Raw genomic sequence first — 18,416 nt, 5'->3', positions numbered from 1 at the left:
AGGGGGACAGCACCAACACCAGTGCCTCTGCTTCTCCTCGGACCCAAGCCCCTTTCGTCCAGCCCCACTGCTGATCCAGCAGGTCCGGCTTTTGGGCCCTCAGACTCCCGGTTCCAATTCAGCTGTTAATCTGGCTGATCTGGGGCTGATCCTCCCTCTGAGCCCAGATTCACCTGCTGGTACTCGGCCAAAGCTGCTGCAGGAGACAAATCCTGAGGTAGATGTTCTTTCTCCTGGCTTTTCTTTCTGAGTTTTGTGGGTCAGATTTCTTTTAAGAGGTTTGTTTCCTGTGATAGATGAGGAAGAGATCAGGAGACTTTACAACTGTACCTGTCGTCTCTCCGCCATCTTGGCCGGAAGTCACAGATCAAATTCTTAATGGAGACAGGTGGAAGAAAAATAATTAATCCTATTAGAGTTGCATCCTTGAAAGACTGACTTTTCCTTTAAGAAACAACCTAGCTCTTATAGGATCAAAATTTGCTAATTCTGTTTATCTCATTCAGAGATAAATGTAACATCTTTATTAGAATGACAAAATCTTAGAGGAAAATGGACCCTTAGAGGTCTTTTTGTCCAGCACCAGTTTGAAGAATGATTCCCCCAATAGAACATCTTAATAGGTATCATCTAGTTTTTCCATTGAAGATTTCCAATAATAGGGAATTCAACACCGCTTGAGACAGACAGCCCTTTCATTTTAGGCAGCTAGGTTGTGTAATGGATAGAGTAACCAGTCTGGAATCAGGAAGACTCATTTTCTTGAGTTCAAATTTGGCCTCAAGAGATAATGTGATGATAATGATGATGATGATGATGATGATGATGATGATGATGATAACAACTAGCATTCAGAGGATTTGTAAATCATTTTATTAATATTTTCTCATGTAGCATTGTCTCATAGCACCTGGCAGGCAGGTACTATATTAAAGCTGTGTGACCCTGGTGAGTCACTTAGTACATGCTGTTTGCATCAGTTTCCTCATAAATGAAAATGAGTTGGAAAATAAAATAGCAAATCACTTCAGGATCTTTTCCAAGGAAAAACAAAAATTGCTTCTTGAAGAATTGGATACAACTAAGAATGACTGAACAAAAATTATTAGGAAGTCTTTTTTTTGTTATTATATCTTCTTTCCAGCTTCTATCTTTGGAGCCCAACTCTTAGCCAGTCACCAAATATTTATTAACTTCTTAAGCATCAGACTGTAATAATCACTGGGGACATAAAGAAAAAGAAAAAAAAACCCAATTCCTGCCCTTTAGAAGTTCACATTCTACTGGAACATAAGATTAATCAATCCCTTTTCAACTTGAAAATGCTTGAGCGATTTGAAGACTTCAAACCTATAAGAATTCAAATACAACCTCAGACTCATGCTTGGAGAGTGACTCTGAGCAAGTCACTGGTGGAAATAATGATGGCACCTGCCTCCCAGAGGTATTGTGAGAATAAAATGACATAATACTTGTAAAATGTTTTATAAATTTTAAAGGGTTATATAAATGCTAGTTGTTAAAATAATAATAATTATCATATTATTTCATTCTTATCCTTAATTAATTCTTGCCTTCTTTTCTTTCAGTTCTTTCAAGTCCCTTCATAGGGTATGGGTTTATATCTACTCAAAATCCTTTTCTGTTCTCTTCCTCTCTATATACCCATTTGTTAATGCCCTTCAACAAAAGTGGTGTCCAGAGCTGACCCTAATACTCTAGAAGTCATCTGACCAGGAAAGAGTAGATTATCTCTTCCTTCATTTTGAATTCTTTTATGTAGAACTCCTTCAAAGTGATCTGACAGGCAGAGGAGTGTTTAGTTTTAAATATCTCCAAATAGGTCTTTGAACTTGAGTAAGTCCCATCTGCCCATTTGCAGGGAGCCTCTATTTGAGAAAAACAGATTGGTGTTTGTATGTGTGCCTGTGTACTCTATGTGCACTCTGCTTATATATAATATGTACACAGAGATTTGTATAACAGCCAAGCATAAGGAAGGAGAGAAGTCCCTTCTGTTGTTTGAATTCTCAACTTTAAATTTAAGCCCAAAAGAACATTACTTTTTTGAAGTGTAAAGCATAAATGTAAATTCTGCTGCCTTTTTCTTAAAAGATTTCAAGTTGATTTATTTTTCTAACTTTTATATTTGTACCCTGATTTTGCATTCTCACTTCAACCCACTCCTTTTCAGTTTAAATGGTTTATATTGCATCTTGGGTGACAGGTTTTCACAGTTAAGTTTTCAGAAACTCTTTAATAAGTTGAAAATCCTCCATGGAATTACACATACTGGTAGCCTCAAGCATGAAGAAATCTTCCTCTCTTTGAACACTCAAGTGCTTTTATTTGTCTAGTGGGTGGTTTAAAAAAATACCCACAGTCCTCATTACAACCTGATTCATTGATTTGTTTTCTTAATAACTATCCCTGATCATTTGTTTATAGAAAATAATCTTAGATACTACTTAAAAATATTTTTATTTGGTTTTTGTATACAGATTGTTTTTGGAATCTAGTTGCAATTAGAGATGTCCAACATGTTTGCAGTGCAAGTTGTAGTAATGACAAATTCATAATTCATTTCACTCCCACAATGTCCCCCCCTCCAAGCAAGACACTGTGCTGTGCTCACAATAAACAAAAATAAATCAAGTCATAGGCATTTGTTAAGTACCTACCATGTTTGAGGCATTGTGCTTGGTGCTAACAATATAATACAAAGAATAAAACAATTTCTATTCTTAAGGAGCTTTATTGTCATAGGTGAGATGAGAAGTGCATTTGTGTAGATTCAGTATGGGATATATGAAAATAAGTACAAAGTATAAAGGTACAAGATAAAGAGGAGCACCAGCGTGAAGTGGCATCTGAAAAGCTTATGTGGAGAAGGTGGTGTTTGAGTTGAATCTTGAACAAAAAGAGGGACTCTAAAAAGTATAGGTGAGAAGAAAGTGTATTCCAGGCTTAGGAAATGGACAGTACCTTGGAATGTACATAGAAGACCAATTATTGTGTGCGGGGAGAAAAGAAAGACATTTTGGCTGGATCACAGAGTGCAGAATGTGAAATGGTAATGTAATGTTCAGTGAGACTGGAGAGACAGGTTGGGGCCAAATTGTAAAGAATTTTAAAAGTTGAACAGAAAAGTTTATATTTGAGCCTATAGGCAATGAGCCACTTATTGGAGTTTATTGAATTTCTGGAGTGGCGTGACCTGAGCTTAAGGAAACTCATTTTGGCAGGTGTGTGAAGAATATATTTGAGTAGGGAGAGATTTGAGAAAGGAAAACCCCCCAAAAGGCTACTGCAATATCTAGGTTAGAGGTGATAAGGACATGAACTAAGTGATTGGTGAGTAGGGAGAAAGGATTGTATACAAGAGAGGCTATAGAATTAGAATGGCAAAATTGAACAAGGATTAGATTTGTTGTGAGGTAGAGTAAGGAGTTGAGAATAACACCAAGATTATGAACCTAGAAGACTTTGAAGGATGGATTGGTGCCTTTGGCAGAAATAGAGAACTTTGAAAGAGACTAGGAAATTTTGAGGGGAGGAAGAGGATGGGATAAGAGGTGTTTTGGACTTGTTGAGTGTGAGATATCTCTATTGACATCCAATTTAAGATATTCAATAGTCAGTTGGTGACTGGTGCTGGGCATTTAAACCTGGGAATCATTTGTATAGAGATGATAAGTTCCTGGGAGTTGTAGACATCACCAAGGAGGAAAGTGTAGAGAAAGTAGAAAAAGATTCATGACAAAGAAATGGGAAACATACATTGTTAGGGAATATGAGATGAATAATGGGCCAACAAAGGATTCTGATAGAGTAGTCAAATCCCTTTTCTTGAAAGAGACAAGAATAGAGTTTTGAAAACCTACCTCATTGAGGAGAGATGATGGTGACTGATGTCAAATGCAATAGTTAGGTTTCTTCTTGAGATGAGGATTGATAAAAAAACCAAAAAACATCTGATTTTATAGGGCTGAGGAGTAAAAGTGTAAATTTTTTCCCCCTAGGAGTTGAAAAAGAGAAGAGAGCTATAGAACAGTTACTTTAAGTTTGGGGAGACTTGGGTATGTTTGAAAGGAGTAGGGTGGGAACTAGTAGAAATAGTGAGTTGAAGGTTCAAGACAGGGAAGAGGACTGAATATTTGCTGGAGAAGATGGAAGGGAAAAAGATTAAGCACACATGTATACATGATTGGCCTTGTCTTGTAAAAGGTTTATCTCATCAGAGACTAGATGGGAAGGGATAGAAAGTAGAGGATGAAGTAAAGTGTTTTGAGATGCAGAAAAGGGAGACTCAAGTAGCTTCAACTTTCTCATGAAATTAGAGATGAAGTCCACAGCTAAGCAATTATGGGAAGGGGCGATATTAAATTTGAAGAGATAAGAGAAGGATTGAAATAATTTTTTGTGGATATTGAGAGAGAGATAATTTGGGAGAAATAAAGACATTTCTTTCCTGCAATGAAAACTCAGTGAAAATTAGATAACATGAATTTATATTTTGCCTAGCCAGTGACAGCAACTTGTGGGTGAGGAGGGGCAATGTCCCTGACCTCAAGGAGTTTACATTCAATAAACAGAAAATAATTTGAGGAAAGTGAGAATACTAATAAGTAGAGAAATTAAGAAAGCTTTTCCATAGATGCTGGCCTTCTAACTGAGCCCTGAAGTGAAGCTAGTTATATTTCAAACTTGGGAAGAATAACCAGTAGAAAAGAATGGATACATGGGAGATAGAATACTGAGTTTGGAGAACAGAGAATAGGGCAGTTTGGCTAGAATATAGAGTGTTAAGCAGAACATTGTGAAATAAGTTTGAAAAAGTAGATGAATCAGATTAAGCAATTTTTAATGATGAATGCTGAGGAAGGAGACTAGTAATAGCTAGCTTTTATATTAGTATGTTCAGGTATGCTGAATGTTTTACAAATATATCATTTTATCCTTACAACAACATTGGGAGATGCTTATTATCACTATTTTATGCATAAGAAAACTGAGTTAGAGTTTAAGTGGTCTACCCAAGAGCATACAGCTAGTAAATGTTTGAGACTAGATTTGAACTCACAACTATCTTGCTTGAAGGTCCATTAGTCTATCCACTGTGCCAGCTAGCTAAAGGTAGACTAAGGAAGTTATTGGAATACTTTAAGCAAGAGGTGATTGATGAATATCTGAATCAGGATGTTGTCTGAGTAAATGGAAAGATGGAGATGTATATAAAGGGTATGAAGTTAAAAATGACAGGATTTGATAATGGATTGGAAAAGTCATTTATTGATCACAGGTAGTATTTCTATAGTAGAAATTGACATAGTCCTCTGTGATAATCTACATAAAATAAAAAAATATCTGTTGCCTATCTATTCAGAGCTATACTATGCTATGCAATTTTTATGACTGAACAAATTCTTAATTTTTTCAAATTAAAAACATTTTTAAAATGTCCTTCTTGTACCTCTTGGCATCCCATGTATTGATCATATTTGTTATTTTCCCAAAAATAATTAGAATAATGTGACATTTATATAGCTTTTTAAGATTTGCAAAGTACTTTACATATATAGTTCCAATCTTCATCACGACCCCATGAGTTAAAGTAGTTAGGTGGTGCAGTAGACAGAATGCATGGTCTGATGTTAGGAAGATCTAAATTCAAATCTACTGTCATGCATTTACTGACTGTGTGACCCTGGAAAAGTTACTCATCCTTTGTTCGCCTCAGTTTCCCCAACTGTAAAATAAGGATAATAACATCATCTACCTTCCAGGGTTGTTGTAAGGACCAAAGAGATACTATTTGTTAAGTGATTAACATAAAGCCTGGCTCACAGTCACCTACCACCTAATAGACATTCCCTTCCTTTCTTCTGGTTCCATTGTTTTCACTTTTACTGATGAAGAATATTGCAGCTTAGAAAAATTAAGTGACTTGCCCATAATTACACAACTTCCATTGTCAGAGTAGAGACTGGAACTCATCACTCTCTTATATTCTTTCCATGATACCTGAATAGAGATTGAATTGGTCTTAATTTTTTGAGGAATTTTTAATTGAGTAGAAACATATGAGACTAAAACAAACTCCGTCTTATGAACCTTAAATAGTAGAACCTCACTTTTGCTTTTCTTTATTTGTTTATTTGCATGCTTATATAATGTTTGGGGTTTTTGGGAGACTGGACTTCCTCCATCATACTTAGGCAGCTGGAAGTATAAGGGCCTCTCGTGAGCTAGATCCCAGTACCATCTGCTCTTGGTTGTTTTGTACTTTGTTGGCAACCTGGAGGTCCCCTCTTTTGAGAACTCACTATATTGGTACCAAATTTAGTGCAGACATCTGATTGAATTTTGTCTTCCTTTAGCACAGAGTTCTGAGCCCAAATGATAAGATACATTCACATCTGCCTCTGCCTACCTCAAGAGCAGGGACTACAAAATGTTCTATTCTTCTAGTTTAGAACTTCATATACTTTTAGGAATTTCAGAAGGGGTATTTACAACTGATTGCTTTTCCTTGAGATACCTCAGAACAAGATTACAATTTTACCAATACAGTGTACTGATGGAGGGATTTGACTTCATAGAAGATGAAATAGTTTTAAATCGGCTACATGACAACTAACATTTTAAAATTTAACTTTTTTTCAATTAATAAGCATTTATTTTCTCTTTTCCTACTATAGTGCCCCCCAAAACCCCTACAGAAAAACAATTATTCCTAATTTAAAAAAAACAAATTCCCATATTGATTATATCTCCATTTTTAGTTCATTAGGTGGACTACAGTGGATAGATTTGTTACTTTCCAACCACATGTTGAGTCTTACTTTTTTTAAGGTCCTAAATATTGAAGACTTGTTCAGAAAGTAGGAGGGAGTATTCTGGATCTTATCACTGAAAACCAATGGTCTGATTATTGGAACATAAAAGAGTCAAATTATCTATCTCTTTATATCAAACTCTCCCTGTTTTCTTGTTCCATTTCTGTATAAAAATTTTAATTTATATATTCTCCTCTCTATCCTTCTTTTAGCACAAAAAGAACCAATAAAACAGATGGGGTGTAAATCTTGATGATTATTAAATGCAATTCCAATGCACTTTGTTTTTCCAAAGAAAATCTCCTGCTTTGGACTTAGATTTTGGAATCATTATTTTTCCAGTAAGAAACACCTTGAGCATTAGAATTAAGTTGAGAAACTTGTAATAGAAATAACCTAACAACTTTTAATTACAGGCATATAGAGAAAATTTCACAGGTTAAGGAGCTAGTTTGAATCATGAATAGTTGTGCAAAGAAAATCTTATTTGAAAAGATTGCTTCATTGAGATAGAATCTTAATGTAAGTTAAAGCAATGCCATACATATTTTATTTATCATACTCTGTCTCTCCACTCCTATCTGCTCATACTTCCTATCAGATTCTGGAGTTTTGAGGGACTAAAGTTCATTTTTGCTTTCTTTTATTAATAGGTGTGACACTCATGAATCCCTTATCGTTTCTTAGTATGTGATTTCAAATAATGGAATTAAAATGGTAAATTATACCATTTTTATCATGCTTCTTATACTTTTTCATGCTTGATTGTCTTTTTGCTTTTTTTACATCTGTCCAATGGAGTTAAAGTAACATCTTAATATAATCTCCTTTTATAGATGAATAACTGTAGCCCAGAGAACTCAGGTGATTTGCCCAAATGTTACCAAGTTACTGGGGGGGGGGTCAAGACTAGATTCTAGATCTTGTAAATGCCAGTCAATACTAAACTGGAGTATTTAGGTATTTTTAGACACTAAATACAATGTAAAGAACGGTATTTGTGTGAAAAATTACACAAGGACTGAATTGGAGAATCTTTATTGACTGTTAATTCTATCCATATTCCTTTTCCTCCTGCTTCAATGGAGTGGCTTCCCATTATAGTTTGTCTTTCAAGCCCTCCTTCAGTCCCTTATTAACAATTTTTAAATTAATCATAAGAATCTCTTTCCCCTTCATTTATTAAAATAAATTGAAAATAAATACAGCAAAAACTCTATAGATTTTTAAGTCTCCACCAACATTTGGCATGTTTATCTGTCACTCTATCATCTATCTGTCTTTAGGCTTTATGTCTATCTGTCTTATAAAAAATCTAATATATATTTTCAAGGCACTTCTCTTCTAGCTGGGTGCAAGACTGATCACAAAAATATTGTCCTTAGAGACATTGTGCTAACTATATCTAAAAAGTGCTAGAATTCTAAATGTTTTATTAGTTCTGTGTGTTACCTCAAATGGAAGTTTCAAAGGTTATTTTGAAAGGATATATAAGGAAAGGTTTGAAAAAATGCACAAAGAAACTCATCCAAAGTGTTTTAGTGTGGTGAAGGATATTGCTAGAAGTAGCAAAAAGATGAATTGTATCTTTGTAGATGGACTAGAATTGCTGGAAATCTTGAAGAAATCATGAGTTGATGAAACTATTATGTCTTCCATTTCCTTTCTTTCAACTCTGAATATATGACAAAGAGTCTTAGAGAGGGAAATCAACAAGTATAATTAGAACAATTCTTCAAAGAGTTGTGATAATTCATTAGTGTGGATGATGCTTCTATTGACACAGATTGTTTGACCTTTCACCCTTGGACATTAGAAAGTGACAACTTTTATTATCTTCCCAGGAACCAAAAAGATAATCAGTAAATATTTGATGAAAATAACAGTGGTGAAGAAATAATCTCCAAAGCCTGCTAAGTTTATATATTTGTCAAGGCAATATAATTAATGCAGAAGATATATTTATTTATTTATGCATTTAGATATATTGATGATATTGAATATTTGCATGAATTTGATAGTCTGTGTAAGTTGTTGTTGGCAGAAAAACATGATTATTCTCATGGTTAAACTGACTTACATGCCTTTTGTAGTTTAAAGTCTCCTTAAACCAGTCTCTGGTTCTCAGAATAAAAAAAAAATTAAACTTCATTGCTGAGCTATGCTTGAAACCCCTCAGGCTTGGTGTTGGATCTGCCAAAACTTTTATACTATTGCCATACTCTTTGAACCCTCAGGGGATCTCCATGCCTTAATATGACATTGGAGCAGAACTTTTAATTAGAGTAAGGGAAGATGGAAATCTCATAAGTAGTGGGATTTGGAATAAAATACTTTGGAGACAAGTGGGAGAGGGTGAACATTACAAAGAGGTGTTGCTGCCAGCTCTAACTCACTCTCATTTTTTCATTTGAGATGGAATCAAGGCAAAACATGAAACATACAAAACCCAAGTAAGTTTGTGAATTGGGTGCCTTTTTCCCCATGTGAATTTTTATAATAAAAGTACAATGAAGAACAGATGCTAACTATACTTGATTATTTCTAAGATAGTAGAAATAAGGAAAAGAACATCTGGCTTTATCATATCTATGTAAATATTCAGTATTATCAGTATATTGGATAGTGAAAACTTCTGCATAAATTATATTGCCTTGAAAAGCATATGGAGATTATTTCTTTATCACTGTCATTCTCATTAGATATTCATTATCTTTTGGGTTTCTAGTATGATACTAAATGCCATTTTTCTAAAGTTCAGTTCTTACAGGAATTCACAATCTCATGGCAGAGTACTTGAATTTATTATGACTTTTCTTTCAACCATTTTTTTAAAAGGTCCACTGTTATGAAAAGGATAGGGGGGGCTAAGAAATGAAGCTTCAATGAAAGGCTTTAAAAATGCCTACACCCACACACCTTCCAGCTTTCAAAATTTTAAAGGTCTCTTAAACTTTTACTTTCTCTCTTCACAAATAACAAAGGCAATGTGAAGGTGATCGCAAGCATTAGTGATCAATGATGCATTATGAATGCTGTATATCTTAATTCCAATTTAATTTAAATTATTTTTCTAGAGTCTATCTTCTTTAAGGCCTGATTTCACTTGAAGTAAGACTCTGTGGTCATTTGAATAAATGATCTATTAGTTCTCTTCTTTTCTATCCATTTTATCTAGACATGTGATGAAGCAATATATTTTTCCTATTTTGGTGATTTTTCTAGTCACTAGCTTATAAGACAGCACAGTAGACCCTAAGACAGTCATTAATAAATTGATACTGAAAAAGCTTGACAGTTTGGAGGAGATGGGAAAACAATGGAAATAGACTAGATTCTATATTTTAACCAATTATAGTCTTCAATTCAATGTAGGTACACCTGAAAAAAAAGGACCCAAGGGAGTATATAATTGAAGTGCTTGAAGAACTATCTTTTGACCTATTTTTTTGTGACATGGTCCCATAGAAAGGTCTCCAGAAAGTTATTATGTTGTGAAACTCTAGGGTAAGACAGTCATTTTGCCTTAACAACCAATCTTCCTCTCAAGCCACAGTTGAAAGGATAGAATCTTTACAGTGGGAGATATTTGATGGCATACTTATTACCATGCTGTTCATATAGATGATGGGAGTAAATAGGTGGTACAGTGGACAGAGGGCTGGATCTTGAATCAGGAAAACCCTCTTCCTGAATTCAAATATGACCTTAGAGATTTATCAGCTGTGTTACTCTGGAAAAGTCTCTTAATCTTGTTTCTCTCAGTTTCCTCATCTATAAAAAGTGTACAAGAGGAGACGGCAAGCCACTCCATTATCTTTGCAATGGAAACCCCAAATGGGGTCATGAAGAGTTGGACATGACTGAACATGACCAACAACAATTTAGACGATAAATTATAATAAGATGTCAGTAAAACTTAACCAAGTCAGTACCATTGAAACAGAAAAAAATTGCCCTTATCTTTTGCAACATCTAGTCTCTAGGGTTTTGAGTATTTTTTCTTTATTTTGTTTGGGTTTTAGACTAGTAATACCTCAAAGTGAATTCAGGTTTGTTCAAATGTCATCTGTTAATGATGGTTAGCTTGTTGATACAGTAGATACAGGGTTAGATTTGGAGTTAGTGGAATTCAGTCTTAGATACTTAATAGCAGTGTGACCCTTAAGCTCTCTTAATTTTAGTGTGAGGAGGAGATGCCCCCTGAGTTATGGCTGCCTTTTTCACAGGTTGGGAGAAATTCAATTGAAATATATACCTCATGATAGTAGCAATATGAAAAGTGGGTTCTTTGTACTCTGTAAGCTTTGGTGCTTCAGAACAGGAAAACTTGGTTGACCTGCCCTATTTCTGATTTTTTCCTATCTCTGGGCCAACATCCACAGGGATAGCCAGATGGCCTTTGTTAATCCTTAGTTAGTTATAAAGAGTTACGGTAGGGATTAACAGTTTTATCATGCTATCATTGATATCTGTGAGAATCTAATAAACAAAAGATTCTCAGCCTTCAGGGTACCTAGGTTATAGCAACAGGCATGTTTAAATTCATAGTTAATGTTTTCCACTTTGATGGTGACATCAGGAATTTGATCTATATGACATGTCTCCTGGTCACTCTAGTTGACCCTATCTCACATCAAATAAACAAAACTTATTCTTTTGGTAAACTAATAGTTTATCTGAAATACAACTGTGAATGCTATAACACTAAATCTTGAGATCCCTGACCAATCCAACAATTTTCTTGTTGAAAGACTAGTTCTCTTTAAATATTAGAATATAAAAGAGGAAGGCATTACTATTGAGTCTACCTTCTTCTTAGAATAGAGGTCTCCAAAGTGGAGTATACATGATAATTCAGTGGAATGGAGCAAGAAAATTCTAGAATGAGGAGAGTAGTATCACATTGCTGCTGTTCTCTCCCCACTCCCTTTGAAGAAGGAAGGGACTGATGCCAGGTTCAGGAGGAATTGCAGGAAAGAGTTTCCACAGGATCAGATTCTGTTCCTACCAGTGGAGTTAGGGCTCAAGTACCTCCCTCAGATCCATAGCCTGTTCCCAATATCCCCCTTTCCTCTCTCTGTCAAACACATGAGAAAACATAGCTACCACCGGGAAAGCAAAACCTTCCTGTGCATCTAGTTATTCAACCATCTGCCCTGAACTGACTGGACTCTTTCTTCCCACCTAGAACAGCCAATTTGCTCATCCTGGGCCCAGCCTTCAAAGATCATACCTCACCTTTACCCCACAAACATCAGCAAAGTTGGAAATTTGCTACCCTCCTTCCCTCCCTTTTTTTTTTTTGATTGATGGATGTAATTGGAAAATGAGTATCACAGTTTAGCAAGTGATGATCTCTACAATGGGACTGATTCTGACTGAAGTCTTGGATCTTATCTGATTCACCATTACAGTCCTAGTTCTCCTCTGTAGAAAGTAAAGAACTGTGTCCTATTCTAAGTTCTACTTGGCTGTTAGGATAGTGACTTACCCTGCAATTTCAGAAATATAGGGAATTATCAGATAAGGAAGCTTCTTCCTACAAGTCAGCACTTTCTCTGCAATTTATAGGCTTAAAGAACTTCCTGGAGCAGAGGTGTCAAAAACATGGCCCTCAAGACTTCCAAGTCCTGGAAGTACCTTCCAAGTACCTCCAAGGGAGGTACAAATTAGATTAAATTTTAACTGGGAAATAAATAAAATACAACAAGATATAGCTTATATTACATTTTTTAAAACCTAGTGTAACACATGACCTGAAAGGATCCCTATTTGTGGATTAGGAGGCATCCTTACCTTTTTTCTATTTGAATTTGACCCCACTGATGTAGACACTGAGATATTAAGTGACTTATCTAAAGTAATATAACCTAGTACAGAATGTGTCACAGGGAAGATTTGAACCCAGGTCTTCCTTATATAGAACCAGCTCTCCATTCATAAAATGGTGCTGCTTCTAGAAACAACAGTGACATATATGGGATATTTGAAACTGATATCTTTTAACTTTTTTCCAAAATTGAACTCATTCTTTCCCCTAACCTGTACCTCTTCCTAACTTCCCTGTTTCTCTCAAAGGTAATCCTCTCAATTCCCCAATCTTAAAATCTAGATGTCATCCTCAGCTCCATGCCCACTTTCTCCCTTATATACAATCTGATGTCATCTGTCTGTTTTATCTTCATAATATCTTTTAAAGATGCCTCTTTCTCTCTCACTGTTTCTTTTGTGCAGGTCCTCTTCACCTCATACTTGGAGTATTGGAAATCATTTGCTGATTGGTCTTCCTAACACAAAACTATTCCCTCCACTTCATCTTCCAGTCAGCTACCAAAATGATCTTCCTAAAGTATAGAAGTGACCTTGTATAATTTAAAATCTAGATGAACAAATTGCCTTTCTCTTTTTTTCTTTAAAAACTTTTCCTTAATGTCCTAGTTTTATTTCCTTTATTTATTAAAATTGTTTCTGAATGTATCATCTCCTACTCAGTGAGCCTTTTAATTTTTTTAACAAAGATTTTAAAGAAAAAAAAAGATGGGGAGGCTAGGTGGAACAGTGACTAGAGCACCAGCCCTGGTGTCAGGAGTACTTGAGTTCAAATCCAGCCTCAGACACTTAATAATTACCTAGCTGTGTAGCCTTGGGCAAGCCACTTAACTCTATTTGCCTTGCAAAAATCTTAAAAAAAAAGAAAGATAACTTAGTAATAACAGCCACCCAGAGACCATCATGCTTTCCAGTGAAAAGGAAGAGGCACATATTTTTTCCCAATTCTTCTCAGAAATCGGAGAATCATTCTAATTTCATAGTGCAAAATGTTTTTTTTATTGTTCTTTCAATGTATGTTTTTGCAGACATAATATAGATTGCTTCCTGGTTCTGTTAAACACACTTTGAATCAGAACATATGGTCTTCCCATGTTTCACTGAGTTTTAGGTTCCCTCATCCTAGAAAGAAACATTATCAGACACAGGCTTCTGGAGACTGTTGAATAGTCTTCAAGTTACTTTCCACTTGGAGCCTCAGGTGCATTGTTTTAATAATCTTTTTTGGGTACAGATAAGTTTGGAGAAAGAATCATTCTTTGAGGCTGGTTGAGTCATACTTCAGATGTTTGACAAATGAACCAAAATGAAGACAATTTCTTATGAACCCTTCTCATTCTGCAGTCTTCCTCCAAAATGTTAAAAATCTTCCTGATGGTTTGTTCATTGATAATGACAGACTTGTAGTTTTGGTGAGAATGTTTTTGGATTTAAGAGATATTTGAATCTTATCTTTGGCACTTATTAGCCTTCTTGGTCCTCAATTTACCTGTATTTAAAATGTGTACTGGAAAGTCTTCATTTAATTTATGTAGAGACTTTGTACATGAATTTTCCTTAGCACATTTATGTAAAAAGCATATTTAAGCAAATCACACTTAAGTATAAAAGATTTTGCTTGCATATGGTGTTTTTAAGGAAAAAATCTGTTCATTAAAGTAGGGTAGTGTTTTAATGTTTATGTATTTACTGAGATAATCATAGTTTCTGGACTATGCATGAATTTCAAGAAGTGACACTGCTTCAGACAACCTTTCAAGTAAATGTTTCCATCCAAGAACATCAATGAGGCTCTTTTGTCCAACTCAGAGCCTTAAAGAACCAAGATTTAAGTGTTAATTATATAATATGAGCAGCTATATGACAGAGTAGTATGAGTGATGGTCCTGGAGATAGGAAAACTCAACTTTCTGAGTTCAAATTCAGACACTTAAAAGCTGTGTGACCATGGGCAAGTCACTTCACTCTTCCTCAGTTTTTTCATCTATAAAAAGAGCTGAGAATGAAATAGCAAACCATTCCAAGAACTTTACCAATAAAATGTCAAAATGGGGTCATGATGAGTCAAATAACTGAAATAAAACAACAATAACAAAGTTTATAATGTCCTAAGAGAGGTGTCCTCTAACCTTGGAGCCAGGAAGATTGGAGTCTCAGTCCCACTTCTAACACATATTGTTTGGACAAATTACACATTCTTTTAGAATTCTACAAGTGTTCTTAGAGGGCAGCTGATTGTGTACTGATGAGAACATTGTACCTGGAGGAGGAGGCAGGAAGACCCTAGTTTAAAACTAGTTTTAAATCTTTATTAGCTGTGTGACCCCGGACATATCACTTAACTATTATTTGCTTCAATTTCCTTTATGATAAAATGAAAGTAATAATAGTATCCATTTCCCAGAGTTGTTGTGAGGATCAAATGAAAATATTTGTAAAACACTTGGCACAGTGTACTTTTTAATTGCTTATTCTCTTCCCTTCCCCCTTTTTATATTTATATGCATAACATTTATTATATTTCAATATAATTAGTCTCCTTTGTACTCATATATTTTATATCATACATTTGAAAGCACTGTGACAAGGGAGACCTTGGTTTCACCAGTCTGTCAAAGGGGTTCATGATATAAAACAGTTTTAACAACTCCTGCCTTAAGATTGGAGGTAGATAGGAAGGAAACAATTATTTATTAAGTGTGTATTATATCCCAGGTACTGTATATATATCATTTTATCCTCACAACAACTCTGGGAGGTAGGTGCTCTTATTATGTCCATTTTAGAATAGAGGAAACTGAAGCAAACAGAGTTTAAATGACTAGCCCAAGGTCACACAGCTAGTAAGATCCTGAAGTGGACTTTGAATTTGGATGTTCCTGATTCTAGTCTCAATACTATTTACTGTACCACTAAGCTCGCTCTAACAGAAACAGACATGGTACTGAACATCATTAGGGAATTTTCTTATATAGGTGTTTCCTATATCAATAATGACTTAATTCTAGTCCTCTTAAGTATTTAACATTTTCAGTCCATTTCATTAATCTAATAGAATTTACCAACTCTTAATGTTGGTAATTAGTTACTTTTGTGCTTCCCTGTCCTGGATCAATAAATAGAGAGAAAATGCACACTGACACATATGAAGATGTCTCTCTTTGGGAAGGCAGGGGCTGGGGGAATCCTACAAAGGAAGCTAGACTTGACATCCTGCCTTATTTAATACTTCATTAATTGTTATGTTGGAGTTACTTCTAGTATTCAAAAGAACTTGGAGGTTGTGTGCCTTAAAAAAATGAGAATTCTGGAGGAAAACAGTTGGACTCAAAAGATAATTCAAAGCAGGGATTTTGAGCAAAAGCTGGGAGTTGTTAGAATCTAGCAGATTAGAACTGAATTCTTAATGATTTTTATGATAGAAATTTAAAATGATAATCCAGGAGGAAATATGAATGCCACTAAACCATTGAAAGAATACTTGGATTAGAAATCAAATGCCTTTGATTCAAGTTATTAGTTGTATGACCTTGGGTTATAGCTTCCCTCAATTTCTTTATCTTCAAAATGAGAATTAATATCTCCCCTGCTTTTCATTTCAATTAAATCCTAGCTGAAGTTTTTATCCATCCCTTTTACTCTACAGGGTTATGAAGTTTTTTACTCCACAGGGCTGCTGAGAATCTTATGTGAGATAATATACATATATATGTAAATATATATATATATATATATATATAAAAGCAAAGCTATATACAAAAATATAGTGTTATTGCTATATTAATTTATTACTCACATCACAATACAGCAAGTTTAATTCGAATATTGATTTGAATACTGAGGTCAAAGTTAGAATTTTACAAAAAAAGAAAAGAAAAGAAGACAAATGGTTATAAGGAAATGTTGAAGATCAAAGTTGGAAAATTATTTTAGGACATATGTTAAATATTTGAAAGGTAAAAAAATTCATGGAGAAAACAATAGTATTTCAGATACTGTGAAATAACATGAGTTACCTAACAAAATATAATTTGAAAAATATATTTAGATTGAATATTAGAGAAATTGATAGTTATGATTTTTGTGACTTGCTGTTTCTCACTTTTTCCTTTTATTTCCCTTAGAAGTAAAACAATTGAGGTTTATCCTGCCAGATTTTTATAGAGACAATGTATGCAAACCTGGTAATATTAGAAATAGCAGAGATTAATTCCTGAGAATGCACTAAAACATTTCAATTACTAAACATTCTGCTGTGGGCTACTACCAATTGGTCTCTAGCTTTAAACATGTTTGATAACATGATAAGTAGAAAAAGGATTGAAATTTCAAGGAAGTTATACCTAAATTATATTACATGAGGCAATGGAATACAAAGTATCTCTGAAGTATTTTAAAACATTAAATCTCTAGGTTCCTTTCATATATATTTGAATGTTCTAGATATATTTTTAGAGAATCTTGGAAGCCCTTGAATAAAACATTTTTGAAGTTCTTTGAAAATATATATATATATACATATGTGTGTGTGTATGTTTGTGTGTGTGTGTATGTATATAATGTGTTGACAGTAGTATGGCAGTGGTGAAAACATGTGAAGGTTGCTTCAGTAGATCTTCAACAGATGGCTTTCCCCATCCATTTTCTTCTTATAGGCAAACATGCTGAAGACATATTTGGTGAGTTGTTTAATGAGGCCAACAACTTTTACATCAGAGCAAATTCTCTTCAAGACAGAATTGATCGCCTCGCTGTCAAAGTTACCCAGCTGGATTCAACAGTGGAAGAAGGTAGGTAATTGCATGAAAGCAATGAGCCAGAAGTGATGCTGACAAGATGGTAGTAATTAATTACAGCACAATTACAGCTTTTCCTCAGGGTAGTAAGTTGATCATTCATTTTGTCTTTTCTTAGGACATTCTGATAAGAGAGGGAATGTACAGTATTGAGTTAATTAGGAAAGGAGTCATGAAAAAAGATACATACGTATGTACACCTATGCATCTTACCTATGTCATCATCATACTCAATTTAAAAAATAATTCTCATTAAATGAAAAATTTCTCTTTTAAAGGGTCTTTAGTACAAGAGCTTATGTAAAACTCCCATTCCATCTAGAAATCTTACTTATGCTATAAGTAATAACTTCAAATACTGTTGCATCTGAAAACTTGTCCAAATTATCTACTTACTTCAGCAGTAGGGACAGTAAGTATTCTTTTGAGAAGAATAACAGCAAGATTGAGAGAGGAAAATTATGTGCATTATAGTAGAGCACATTGAAGGCTTCCTACTGAGTCATCATTTACCATTAATTCTTCTAAGTGTTTTGGGATAAGTGTTTTGGTCATTTAGGGTTCCTGAAATTTCTTAAAGTGACATATATTGGGAGCTTTTAGACTTCATGTTTTTAAATAATATTAATACCTGCTAGACCTCTGCCATTAGTAATGTTTTTCTGTTGGGGCCCCATTTACTGAAATTGTTCACTAGGGCACTTGGTACAAAATTTAGAGCAATCAGCATGTCTTTTATCTTTTTATAAATAAAATTGCATCATCAGAATATTTGCTATAAAAGAATATATTGAAAAAACCCAGCATCAGGATAAGGATTGTATTATTGCTTCAAATTTAATTTTATTAAAATTTTTTATCCTAATTTAATTTTTGCCTTTATATTGTGCTGTATACAGCACATTTCATTCATGTAAGATTGAATTTAACTGTCTACATTAAGCTATTG

The 18,416-nt window shown here is 34.5% G+C and overlaps 1 protein-coding gene across 2 annotated transcripts in view; it reads left to right on the top strand.

The window, feature by feature from the left end:
• WASF3 (WASP family member 3) overlaps positions 1 to 18,416 on the top strand; it is a 194,511-nt gene that overhangs the window by 153,949 nt on the left and 22,146 nt on the right. For both annotated transcript variants that reach the window (XM_074216172.1, XM_074216171.1), the window contains exon 4: positions 17,327 to 17,461. In XM_074216172.1, coding sequence (XP_074072273.1) covers positions 17,327 to 17,461 — 135 coding nt within the window. The remainder of the gene's footprint in view (positions 1 to 17,326; positions 17,462 to 18,416) is intronic.

Source organism: Macrotis lagotis, chromosome 1, assembly GCF_037893015.1.
Source record: "Macrotis lagotis isolate mMagLag1 chromosome 1, bilby.v1.9.chrom.fasta, whole genome shotgun sequence".
Lineage (NCBI taxonomy): Eukaryota > Metazoa > Chordata > Mammalia > Peramelemorphia > Peramelidae > Macrotis > Macrotis lagotis.
Note: the sequence above shows the minus strand (reverse complement) of the source record. Positions and strands in the feature narration are given on the sequence as shown.